At 44.5% G+C, this 13,431-nt stretch overlaps 1 protein-coding gene across 2 annotated transcripts in view; it reads left to right on the plus strand.

Moving 5' to 3' along the window:
* Positions 1–13,114, plus strand: part of LOC141117560 (uncharacterized) — a 34,235-nt gene extending 21,121 nt beyond the window's left edge. For both annotated transcript variants that reach the window (XM_073610466.1, XM_073610465.1), the window contains exon 5: positions 12,368–13,114. In XM_073610466.1, coding sequence (XP_073466567.1) covers positions 12,368–12,513 — 146 coding nt within the window. In that variant the 3' untranslated portion in view covers positions 12,514–13,114. The remainder of the gene's footprint in view (positions 1–12,367) is intronic.
* Positions 13,115–13,431: the final 317 nt, after the last annotated feature.

Here is a 13,431-nt window from a genome sequence, read left to right on the forward strand (position 1 = left end):
GTTTTAAATGACAATTTTTCTTTAGAAGTGTAATTTTGCTGTGGTACTGTTCGAAACACGGGAAAATAGCGACACTTTACAGGCATACTATAGACACCCCCCAGGCACAATATTTAAAGGAATATTTCATTTTTATTGTTCCACTTTAAGCATTAAAAAAAATCACTGCTCCCGAAAAAAACGGCCATTTTTAAAACTTTCTTTGCATTAATACATGTCCCCTGGGGCAGGACTCGGGTCCCCAAACACTTTTTATGACAATAACTTGCATATAAACCTTTAAAATGAGCACTTTTGATTTTTCATGTTCGTGTCCCATAGACTTTAACGGTGTTTGTGTGTTTTGCCAAATTTTTTGCCTGTTCGGTATGTTCTGGTGCGAACCGAACCGGGGGGTGTTCGGCCCATCCCTAGTCCCAACGCACACATTTTTTATAGGTGTGTGTGGGCTCTAAAACTGTTCTAATTTTTTAAACTTTTTTTTTACATGTCTCCTTATATGTTTAAAAAAATGTTTGGTTTAATTTGTATTTATTTTTACATAACTTTTATTGTTATCACATAGGGGACCAATAGCCCCCTATGTGATCGCATATAGGTGACAGGTTCTCTTTATGGAGACACCCGGGATCTATTAGACCCTGGATGTCTCCTCTCTACTCCACTGCAGCTGATGGAACACAGACCATGTTCCTTCAGCTGCTTCCCCCAGCACTGATCCTGGAGAATGACAGCTCCGGTCCAGGAAGTGATGTCATACACGTGACTTCCTGGTCTGTGTACAGGAGGTCCGCTGAGCTCCCCACCCTTCCCAGCGATACCCGCCATGACAGCCCCAGGCCTGCAGGTGGGACAGCGGAGCCCCAGGGAACATGGTGGGGGAAAGGCTACACATCACGGCAGTGGAGGAAGTAATAGGTGGCTTCACAGCTGCTTGTATTACTTCCACATGAAAATTGACAGTTGGCTTCGCTAAAGTCCACATACTCCCGGCCAGGGGTGTGTAAAAATACACATCTGCAGCACTGTAAAAATCGGAATCACCACCAAGTGGCTGGGGATTCAGATTTTAGCCCCCCACCCCGTCACCTTAAGGCGGCTGCTTAAGCTGCCTTATGGTAGCACCGCCCTGCCTACAGCTCATCTCCAGAAAAAAAAAAAAAAAAAACCTCAGTTGCCTGGGCCCATTCTATAGCTTTTTGTTGTAGTACTTAAATGCCCCAAATACCCAAAACTCAATCCCAAGCTTTCTTTCATCTGGACACTGCTCATTGGCCATCACTGGATCCTCACATGGTCCAATGAGGCCAAGCAAGACTGGTGAAGAGAATGGAGAGCAGCTTCAGACCACTGTTCACCTCTAAAAATGCCCTCGATATCTCATGACAGCGGATTCAGGTACATTTTTATGTTTTTTATCTCAATATTTCAATAACAGAAAAAAAAACAGATACGGTGGGTGTGGTGACACTTTTTTGGGCTTAACATTTAATATGGAACCATCTACTTGTATAGAGCATGGATATCTGTATGGTATTATACTTTGTGGTTTACCACAGGTTGGAAAATACCTTTTTAAGATGTTAACAAGCGTGCCACATGATGCCACAGAGCCACATGATGTGTCATGAAGGTATGCGGCAGGAAGTTTGCTTAAGAAACATTTCCTGCCAACCTCTTTACACAAAATACTTGAAATCATTCAATAAGAGAAGGTAAAAAATAAGGGAGATGTGTAGACTGTGGTGACCCAAAACAACCAATTTTCTAAATGGTATGTTATAATATCAATATAACCACAAAAAAATAATAAAACACGTAATATTGTTAAAGCCCAATTCCAGACACCACACCTCTCTCAGTTCTGCCATAGCTCCCAACTGTCCCTGATTTGGAGGGACTGTCCCTGATTTGGAGCAATGTTCCTCTGTCCCTCATTCCTCCTCATTTGTTCCTCATTTTGGTCTGATCTATATAGATGTATATAAAATGCACTTTTTATCTAAAAAAAAAAAAGTGTTTTCCAGCACTAAACCTCTCATCCAATTTCTGAATTTCTGCATTTGTAAATTCCAAAAGCCAATATAAAGGAATAGTAGTGGTAAAAAAAGTATTTGTGGGTTTAACCAATCTTTTTTTTGTACAATTCTCCTTTAAGGGGGTGTGGCAGGGTGTGTGTCCTATTCCTGCATACTTTTGCTGATAGGTGTCCCTCATTCCCATCTCAAAAAGTTGGGAGGTATGGTTCTGCCCCTTCCCCTTGTATCTTTTGATAATTATTTGCAATACATGATTTTTTTTGGAATGTCCTGGCTGGTCACATGACATGCAGAGTATACTTTTTCTTTACTTCACTCCGGTGGGTCTCAAAGATGCCAAAGGGGTACTAAAATCTTGCCTCAACATTGTCCCTTGCAGCTTTGCGCTGTCATCTTAGGTCAGCCTTTCTCAACCTTTTAAACACAGAGGAACCCTTGAAATAACTTTCCGGTCTCAGGGAACCCCTGCTAAAAATGACTATATCTACAACCTTTGATACATTAGTGTGATGATCAGTGAGAAGAATGCTCCTTACACTTGTGGTCATTGGGAAGAATAATTACCCCCAGAGGCATCGCCAGGGGGTGGCTATGGAGGCTGGAGCACCGAATGTGGAGCCCATATCCCGGAGTCTCAGCGGGTTTTGAGGAGAGACAAGCGGGCGGGTCGCGGCTGCGGCAGGTGGCATTGGAGGATGAGGAGAGACGAGCAGGCATGTACAGGCACTGAGCCATCGGACCGCCACCTCCCTCACCCCCCCCCCCCGCAGCGCTCACCTCTTCTCCCTGCTTAGTTATGCAGCGCCGCTGCATACAGACATGATCCTCAGCTGTCCTGTGACCAGTGGCCCCGGCGCATCCCAATTCCCGTGCCCACCGACATCAGTGTTACACTCACTGTCACATACGAGGGCTGGGCAGCGGGTGCTCTGTGATTGGTTGTGCAGGCTGTGGACATAAGGGTCTGTGATTGGCCCGGTGGAGGTGGTGACTGGTCACATGTCACAGGCGGGGCTGAGCTGGACTGTGGGTGATCTCGGCCGCCCGGAGTCCCGCCTCCCTGCCTGGCGCGCGATGTGTCTCCTCTTGACTGAGGTCTGTTATCTGCTTTTCCACCAGCCTGTCAGCGTGCCCCTCTCTGTAAGCCACCCCTTTCTGTCAGCACCCCCCTTTCTGCCAGCACCCCCCTCTCTGTTAGCCCACCCCCCTCTGTCAGTCCACCCCCTGTCAGCCCTCCCCCTCTCTGTCAGCCCTCCCCCTCTCTGTCAGCCCTCCCTCTCTGTCAGTGCACCCCTCTCTGTCAGCCCTCCCCCTCTCTGTCAGCCCTCCCCCTCTCTGTCAGCCCTCCCCCTCTCTGTCAGCCCTCCCCCTCTCTGTCAGCCCTCCCTCTCTGTCAGCCCACACCCTTTCTGTCAGCCCTCCCCCTCTCTGTCAGCCCTCCCCCTCTCTGTCAGCCCTCCCCCTCTCTGTCAGCCCTCCCCCTCTCTGTCAGCCCTCCCTCTCTGTCAGTGCACCCCTCTCTGTCAGCCCTCCCCCTCTCTGTCAGCACCCCCCTCTCTGTCAGCCCCCCCCGTCAGCCCACCCCCTCTCTGTCAGCCCTCCCCCTCTGTCAGTGCCCCCCCCCTGTCAGCACCCCTCTCTGTCAGCACCACCCCCCTCTGTGTCAGCACCCCCTCTCTCTCCTACCTCCTTCTCCTCTCTCACCTCACCTTTCTCACCTCCCTCCCCCACCTCTTTTCCCCCCTCAGGGGGTGGAGGCCCCATGATTCCTAACAGCAGCCCTGTGAGTGAGTGTACCATTTCAAATGTGTCCTGCTGACACAGTGGGCACAGCGATGCAGCATCTGCCTCTACTTTGCCTTCTCCCCAAGCCCCCTCACACAATGGAAGGAAGGAAAATGGCACTACAGAAGAGCAGCTTCGCTCTGCCCCCAAACTCCGGCACCCACACTTCTCTGACTCTTGGTAAGGCAGTCTAATGGGGGTCATTAGGGGCAGGGGATACTGATGGGGGGGAGGGGTCACTGATCTATTAGAGATATCTAAGGGGGGTGCTGATATAAGGGGACTCTGAGCTAATGTAGAGGGGGTGCTGACTGCTGGTGACCCATTAGATCAGCAGTCAGCACCCGCCATTAGATCAGTACCCCCACCCCCCCCCAAAATAGAGACCTCTACTAAATAAGGGAAACTCTCCTTATATCAGCACCCACATTAGATCAGTTTGTCCTTATATTACCTCCCCCTCCCTCTCCTCAGAGAAACCCATTATATTACAGTCCCCTTATATCAACACCCCCCTTAGAGGCTGACGGTTTGTCTCTAAAGAGGATCAGATATAGGGGACTCTGATCTAAAAAAAAAAAAAAAAAAAACAACACCTAAAATAAAACTAAAACGCCTCGAAAAAAACTATGCAAAAATAAATTAAAATGCAGTGCAACCTCCCCCTATAAGCATATTAATTTAAATGTGAACAAATAATTGTGAATGATGATGGAAACCCCCAAGGGTAATCCAAGTATTAATACATTCCAATCTTATTTAAACATATACTGTGCAATCGCCATACACATATAATAGTGTATGAATAGAGGTGTAAATCCATTCCAAAATGTGTTGTGCTAATAACCGAAAAAGTTAATTGGATATTAGCACATTTTGGAATGAATTGGAGGTTTACACCTCTATTCATACATTATTATATGTGTGTGGAGATTGCACAGTATATGTTTAAATAATGGAGATGTACAAAACACTGCGCTCTATAGTGTACAAAATATATATATAATAGCAGCCGCATACGTTGTGACAAACAATGAAAATAAAAAAGAGAGAAAAATGCAGCGCTATGAAAGTGAAGTGAATATATAACAGTGTATCCAGTCCATGAGTATTAACCCTGGTTGTAAATCATGTGATAAATAAATCATGAATTGTAATATACACCAAAGTGAAAATAAAAAGTCCACTTGTGTCAACACCCAAAGAAAAACACTTCCGAAGTGAATGGTAGAGGTCCTAGGAGGACTGGCAGGGATGGTGTGAGTCAATAGATGTAAAGCAACATCAGTGGTATTTAACATCAATAGGTAGAAAAGGATGGATACTCTTACCGGATGAGGTGGACTCCCCTGTCAATGACATGGAGTCAGTAAAGCAGAAAGCCCCACCCGGGCTATAGAGAGGTGTCCGGAATGCTGGAACTCGCAGGATGCACTTCAACAAACGAAACTCCAATAATCATCAGGATGGATCATCAAGGCAAAAATTCCAAGGCCGTGTAACACCAATGGCCAAAAATATGCAATTCGACAAAGTACCCCGAATTAGTGGGTCCTACCCTAGTAATAGAATGAAAGAACCTGTGTCTCAACCATGGGAGATAAACTCCTGTATGTGGGAGAACTGAAGGGAATAATTTTCACTTTGGTGTATATTACAATTCATGATTTATTTATCACATGATTTACAACCAGGGTTAATACTCATGGACTGGATACATTGTTATATATTCACTTCACTTTCATAGCGCTGCATTTTCTCTCTTTTATATGTTTAAATAAGATTGGAGTGTATTAGTACTTGGATTATCCTTGGGGGTTTCCACCATCATTTACAACAATTTTTTCATATATGCATATAATTATAGGGGGAGGTTGTGCTGCATTTTTTCCATTTTAATTTTTTTGGGTCTCTAAGAGGAGCACTGACATAAGGGGACACTGATCTAATGGAGGTCCTCTATGAGGGGCCCCTAAATTATAGAGGGGTAACACTGACCCCTGTATTATGGGGGGGTAACACTGACCAATAAAGCGTCTGACATTATTGCTCTCCTTAGTGCACCCAAAGGTGTCCCAGGTCTTTACAATCCTATAGTGTATATTAATTTAAATGTGAAAAAAGAATTGTGAATGATGGTGGAAACCGCAAAGGATAAAGTATTAATACACTCCAATCTTATTTAAACATATACTGTGCAGTCACCATACACATATAATAATGTATGTATAGAGGTGTAAATCCATTCCAAAATGTTTTGTGCTAATATTTGCCATGCAGCTTTTTTTCCAAATTTTTTTGCCATGCACCTCTAAAGTGTACAGGTTTGGCTTAAAGAAAAGGTGGCAACCCTATCCTGCAGTGAAGAGAAAGGGAGAGAAAATAGGTCAGACAGCAGCAGCGGCAGCCGCAGTTTACCTGTGTGATTCGGCCGTTGCAGCGCCGCCCACTGCACTGACTGACAGGCGGAGTGATATGCTGCCCGACCTAAGGAAAGCAGAAGGAGACCAAGAGAACGCCGGCGCGGCGACGCCCCCTTCTCCCTCAGCCTCCAGAGTCACGCTGAATAACGGCCATGGTGGCTGTGACTGGGAGTGGGACAGAACGAAGATTTAAAAAAAAAAAGGTGTCACTCTCTCTCTGTGTTTTTCGCTCTCCTTCTCTCTCTCGCTTTCTCTCTTTCCCCCCTTCTCTTCTTCTCTCTCTCGTCTTCTCTCTCTCTTCTTCTCTGTCTCTATTCTCTCTCTTCTCTCTTTTGACAGGCAAAGTGGCTTCATTTCACGGGGCACAGTGGTTGCAATTGATGGGGCACAGTGGTTGCATTTGACGGGGCACAGTGGCTGCATTTGACGGGGCACAGTGGCTGCATTTGACGGGGCACAGTGGCTGCAATTGATGATTTGACTGCCCCTTGGCTAATTTTAAATAAATAAACTTAGGCTTTAAGAGGGCAAGGGCAGGTAGGTCAGTGCATGTCAGTGTGGGTCAGTGTATGTCAGATAGGTAGGTCAGTGTATGTCAGATAGGTAGGTCAGTGTGTGTCAGATAGGTAGGTCAGTGTATGTCAGGTAGGTCAGTGTATCAAGTAGGTCAGTGTGTGTCAGATAGGTAGGTCAGTGTATGTCAGGTAGGTCAGTGCGTATCAGGTAGATTATTGCGTGTCAGGTATGTCATGTAGGTCAGTGTATGTCAGATAGGTAGGTCAGTGTATGTCAGGTAGGTCAGTGCATGTCAGGTAGGTCAGTATGTGTCAGGTATGTCATGTAGGTCAGTGTATGTCAGCCAGGTAGGTTAGTGCGTGTCATGTAGGTCAGTGCATGTCATGTAGGTCAGGTAGGTCAGTGTACTGTATGTCAGATAGGTAGGTCAGTGTATGTCAGCCAGGTAGGTTAGTATGTGTCAGGTATGTCGTGTAGGTCAGTGTATGTCAGCAAGGTAGGTCAGTGTGTGTCAGATAGGTGAGTCAGTGTATATCAGGTAGGTCAGTGCATGTCAGGTAGGTCAGTATGTGTCAGGTATGTCATGTAGGTCAGTGTATGTCAGTCAGGTAGGTTAGTGCATGTCTTGTAGGTCAGTGCATGTCATGTAGGTCAGGTAGGTCAGTGTACTGTATGTCAGATAGGTAGGTCAGTGTATGTCAGCCAGGTAGTTAGTATGTGTCAGGTATGTCATGTAGGTCAGTGTATGTCAGCAAGGTAGGTCAGTGTGTGTCAGATAGGTGAGTCAGTGTATATCAGGTAGGTCAGTGCATGTCAGGTAGGCCAGTATGTGTTGGGTATGTCATGTAGGTCAGTGTATGTCAGTCAGGTAGGTTAGTGCATGTCATGTAGGTCAGTGCATGTCATGTAGGTCAGGTAGGTCAGTGTACTGTATGTCGGATAGGTAGGTCAGTGTATGTCAGCCAGGTAGGTTAGTATGTGTCAGGTATGTCATGTAGGTCAGTGTATGTCAGCAAGGTAGGTCAGTGTATGTCAGATAGGTAGGTCAGTGTATGTCAGATAGGTAGGTCAGTGTATGTCAGATAGGTAAGTCAGTGTATGTCAGGTAGGTCAGTGCATGTCAGGTAGGTCAGTACGTGTCAGGTATGTCATGTAGGTCAGTGTATGTCAGCCAGGTAGGTTAGTGCGTGTCATGTAGGTCAGTGCATGTCATGTAGGTCAGGTAAGTCAGTGTACTGTATGTCGGATAGGTAGGTCAGTGTATGTCAGGTAGGTTAGTACGTTTCAGGTATGTCATGTAGGTCAGTGTATGTCAGCCAGGTAGGTTAGTATGTGTCAGGTATGTCATGTAGGTCAGTGTATGTCAGCCAGGTAGGTCAGTGTATGTCAGGAAGGTAACACCCCCCTCCATACAACCCCACTGTCTGCCGCACCATCATCAACCCCCCCTCCCTGACTTCGGGCTGAAGCCCCTGGTCTTTTTGCTACCTAGCAACGCCCCTGATTACCCCCCTTACAGATAGCTTAAAAGATCAATGGCGTCAGTGAGAACTTATCAGACATAGGCAGACATTGCTTATTGCTCAAGGAACCCCCGAGCAACCTCTGGAGGAACCCTAGGATTCCATGAAACCCTGATTGAGAAACCCTGCCCTAGAGTGATTTGATGACCTTCCCTAAGGATAAGTGTCTATAAAGCTGGCCATACATGTGTAGGATTATGTTCCAAAAATTTCCAGTTGCTAACAATTCATTTGTACAAATCATTTTCAAAATTAGTGACATTCAAACTCTCAGGAAGGAAGATTTTTCTAGTTTCTCATCTTAATTACCAAAATTCTAAAAGAGAATGTGTTATATACTGAAAAGAAACCGTGCTTGTGGACATATTATACAGTGAAATAAAAAGGAGTGAGAAGCTGCTAGCACGCTATAAGATATTTGTCAAAGCCACAATAATTCATACACCGGCTGTGCTGCACTAATCCTATTATGACACTTGAAGCACCATCTAGTGGTCATTAAACACTTAAGCCCCGAACCATTCGGATGGCCAAAGACCAGAGAACTTTTTGCGATTCGGCACTGCGTCGCTTTAACTGACAATTGCGTGGACGTGCGACGTGCCTCCCAAACAAAATTGATGTCCTTTTTTCCCCACAAATAGAGCGTTCTTTTGGTGGTATTTTATCACCTCTGTGGTTTTTATTTTTTGCGCTATAAGCAAAAAAAGAGCGACAATTTTGAAAAAAAAACGCATTATTTTTTACTATAATAAATATCCCCAAAAGATATATAAAAAAACATTTTTTTCCTCAGTTTAGGCCGATACGTATTCTTCTACATATTTTTGGTAAAAAAAATCGCAATAAGCGTTTATTGATTGGTTTGCGCAAAAGTTATAGCGTCTACAAAATAGGGGATAGTTTTATGGCATTTTTATAATTTTTTTTTTTACTAGCGATCAGCGATTTTTATCATGACTGCGACATTATGGCGGACACATCGGACACTTTTGGCGTTATTTTGGGACCATTCACATTTATACAGCGATCAATGCGATTAAAAATGCATTGATTACTGTGTAAATGTGACTGGCGGTGAAGGAGTTAACCAGGAGGGGGCGCTGCAGGGGTTAAGTGTGTCCTAGGGATGTGTTCTAACTGTGAGGGGGATGGGCTACATGTGTCATGACACTGATCACCTCTCCTGATCACAGGGAGCTGTGATCAGTGTCCTATCGCTAGGAAGAATGCCGCGATCACACTCACGGAGCTCATAGCAGGGTCACGCGCGCGACTCCATGGCGCCAAATTTAAAGGGACGTACCTGTACGCCCATTTGCCTTTCCGTGCCATTCTGTCGACGTAAATGTTCGTGCGGCGGTCAGCAAGTGGTTAAGCAGTATGCCACTCATTCATTTCAGAAATTACAGCAGAACTTTACCCTAAGGCCCCTTTCACACTTGTGCAACCTGAAAGTTGCACGACTTGAAGCAATGCCTGTGCAATCTTGAGGTCTATAGACCTCAAATCGCATCAAAGTTGGATCAAAGTAGTGCAGGGACTACTTTGAAGTCGCTGCGACTTGAAGTCACACAGATACTCATTGGAAATCATGGGGGTATGACTTGTCATGCAACTTCGCAGTCTCAAGTCGCGGGACAAAGGAAGAACCCCCCCCTATGTGGGATTTTAAAGGCAGAAACGCCACTGATGTAGAATAAAAATGCATTTATTGATGCATATAAAATTAGATCACTCACACATGTGATGATCAGTTAAAACCATAACATAGCAAAAAACAAACAAAACACAACGTAGTGTGAATTCATAGCAAGTATGCAAATGTATTATAAATAGTAGTACTCTCCAAGTTCCGAAAAGATTCCTGAACCCGACGCGTTTCTGGTTTCAAGCCCTTCGTCAGGGGTATTTGGATGGGAGAATATGTAATCATATGTTTATCTAATAAAGAATAAATGAAGAGAATGAAAAACATCATAGCGATGTGACATGGATGGTGGCAAACACATGGAAAATAGACACAAATCTGTCAACAGGACACCTACCAAAATGTAAGCAAGGAGTTAGTACAGTGACTTCATCATGTTCCTGGAAGAGTGCTCCAGCAGCTTTTAATAAAATAGTGCACGTGTTGTACTCTAAGTGGAGTGCTCGGTCTTCTTTCTTTCTCTATCATGCTTGCACATACCGGATGTTGACCAGAGATGACCACTGGCATTGTTGTTCCCTTCTGGCTGACCCCGTAGATCAGGGGTCTCAAACTGGTGGCCCTCCAGCTGTTACGAAACTACAAGGCCCATCATGCCTCTGCCTGTGGGAGTAATGCTTGTAACTGTCAGCCTTGCTATGCCTCATGGGACTTGTAGTTTTGCAGCAGCTGGAGGGCCGCCAGTTTGAGACCCCTGCCGTAGATGGAAACCTAAGCCTTGCCTATTGATGGTCACAATTACATCACGCATTATATGAATTCGCTATAATTTGAGAGTCATATATTTTTGGTAAGCCCTCTGCTGTGTCTTTATGGTGATGAAGATCTATTTGGCGTGGTATTCAAAATTTCAAAGTTTTTACACCAATATATATTTCTCGGCATATTCAGTATGCCGAGAAGTATGGACATTTGATTCACCATTCGGACTAAATCCACATCCACATAACATTTACCGTGGGCCGCACGGGCAGGCTGGATCACATATATGTACATCATTCAGTCTGTTATGGGTTAGGGGTGAGCATGTGCCCCTGCTAACCCACTCTGTCATTGACTACAGCAGGATTGTGTCAGCAGGTCCCAGCCAATGATTTAAGGCTTAGACCTGCTGATCGTCTGTGTCCTATGTTTACAAACACACTTGGATCTGTACACAGATCAGCGATCTGACTGTTTATTCTCTCTGCAAAGCAGGGAGAAAAAACTACCAGATCTGTTAGTAAAAGCAGCACATATTACACACATTACACATTGTTGGGCACACAGTTAACCCTTTTGATCGCCCCTAGATCCTAACCCCTTCCCAACCAGTGTTATTAGTACAGTGTCAGTGCACAGCATACAGTATTATATCCGATTACTGTATTAGTATCACTATTGATGTCAGTGTCGGTTAGTCAGTTAGTTATTCTCCCAGCCAGTGTCTGTTAGCGCCAGATTTCCTGCCACACTTTCACAGTCCCAGTATAAGTCGCTGATCACCACCATTGCCAGTATAACGCCCAGAGCTGCGTAAATTCCAGTACCATAGTTTGTAGACACTCTAACTTTCACACAAACCAATTACTATACACTTGTGGGATTTATTTTTTTTACACAAGACATTTTGACCAAAATTTTGATTTTATTGGATATGTACAGAAAGTAGAAAATATTGTTTCCCCACCAAATTTTATGACATTTTTCATTTATATAATAAAAAAAAAAAAAAAACCCAGTGGTGATCTAATACCACCAAAAGAAAGCTCTATATGTGTAAAATAATTATATAAAATTAAATTTGGGTGCAGAGTTGCAGGACAAAGTAGCGCAGTGATGTATAGCAAAAAAATGACCTGGTCATGAAGGGGGTAAAACCTTGTGGTTAATTTGTGGTTACTTAATATTTTGTATATTCTTTGTTTATTTTATATTTGTATGCTTGTTGGATTAGCGCAGCACAGTTGGTGTATGAATAACAGAGAATGTCGTTTTGGTCTTAAAAATTGACTGTAGGGCCCAAGGGCATTCCATCGCTTATTAGATATCAAATTTTAACATTTGAAGCAATGGCATAGCCAGGGAATGAAAGGCATACAAAATGTTTTGAGTCCATGATGATATCATTGAATGTCTGCCGAACTATCTATGTGCAAATGTTCAAATGAAACCCTGTAGGTATTTGGCCAGCTTTATTCTCTGGGCCTACAGGAAGTGGGTTGAATGACAAAGAGCCTCATTTAGCTCAGAAGATGACTGACGCTGGTGACAGAACTGTGAGTATGTAGGGGAGAGCACCAGAGATGAGGTGAGTATTATTATACTAGGAGCTGGGATGTATAAAAAATAATGGAATTGGACCTTGATGTTATTTTTTTTTAATTTCAGGATTTGCTGAGATGCAAACTCCAGTGGATTACACAACAGAGAACACAATACGACTGGCGATATCTGGCTGTGTGTTATTGATCGCTTGCTTGATTCTTACCCATCACATAAAGACTGAAGTGATGAGTCCTTCTACCAATACCTAAGGACACTGGAGATGTGCTAGAGTCCTTTAGACCAAAAAATGAAAGGTTGACCAGGATTCTCCTCATTATTAGAAATATACTGGTGGACAGCGCGCAATGGACTGAATATGGAAATGGTGAAAAAGTCAATTAGGCCATGAGTAAAGGAGTGTGCAGGGGGGTTGCACTACCGTTGGATGCGGTATGGTGTGTTGCAGTCCAGGAACCCAGCTGGGAGATTCAATGTCACTGCCTGGAGGTGTCTATGCCAATCGTGGTGGAGGGGTTGAGACAACCAGGAAGCAGAACCGGAGACCAGGGGAGCCGAGCCTGAATGAGGTGCGATACCAACCGGATGTGAGGAGAAAGGATGGATGCCCGTGAACCAGCGTGGAACGCAGGCTCCTCTGTTGCCGTGACGACAGGTTTCACGCGCATGCGCTTTGTCAAAGTCTGTACAACCAAAAAATGTCTCACAGAACATTGTAATCAGGAAACTCTCCCGGAGGGTAACCCACAACAAGATACTTCTACAGGATGAGGGTACATTTCCCTACACACCAAGGCCAACGACATAATACTTACTTTTTATTAAAGACTTTTTAATAAAATGTACATATGACTGTGTGTGTTTGTTCACTTTAACCACTTGCCTACTGGGCACTTTCAACCCCCTCCTGCCCAGGCCAATTTTCATCACTGTCGCAATTTGAATGGCAGTTGCTCGGTCATGCAATACTGTACCCAGATGACATTTTTTTCACGCAAATAGAGCTTTCTTTTAGTATTTAATCACCACTGGGGTTTTTACAATTTTCTAAAACGAAAGAGATAGAGAGCGAGAGAGGGGAGAGAGAGGGAGGGAGAGAGGGAGAGAGAGAGAGGGGAGAGAGAGGGAGGGAGAGAAGGAGAGAGAGAGGGAGAGAGAGAGAGGGGAGA

The sequence above is a fragment of the Aquarana catesbeiana genome, linkage group LG13, assembly GCF_042186555.1.
Source record: "Aquarana catesbeiana isolate 2022-GZ linkage group LG13, ASM4218655v1, whole genome shotgun sequence".
NCBI classification, from domain to species: Eukaryota; Metazoa; Chordata; class Amphibia; order Anura; family Ranidae; genus Aquarana; species Aquarana catesbeiana.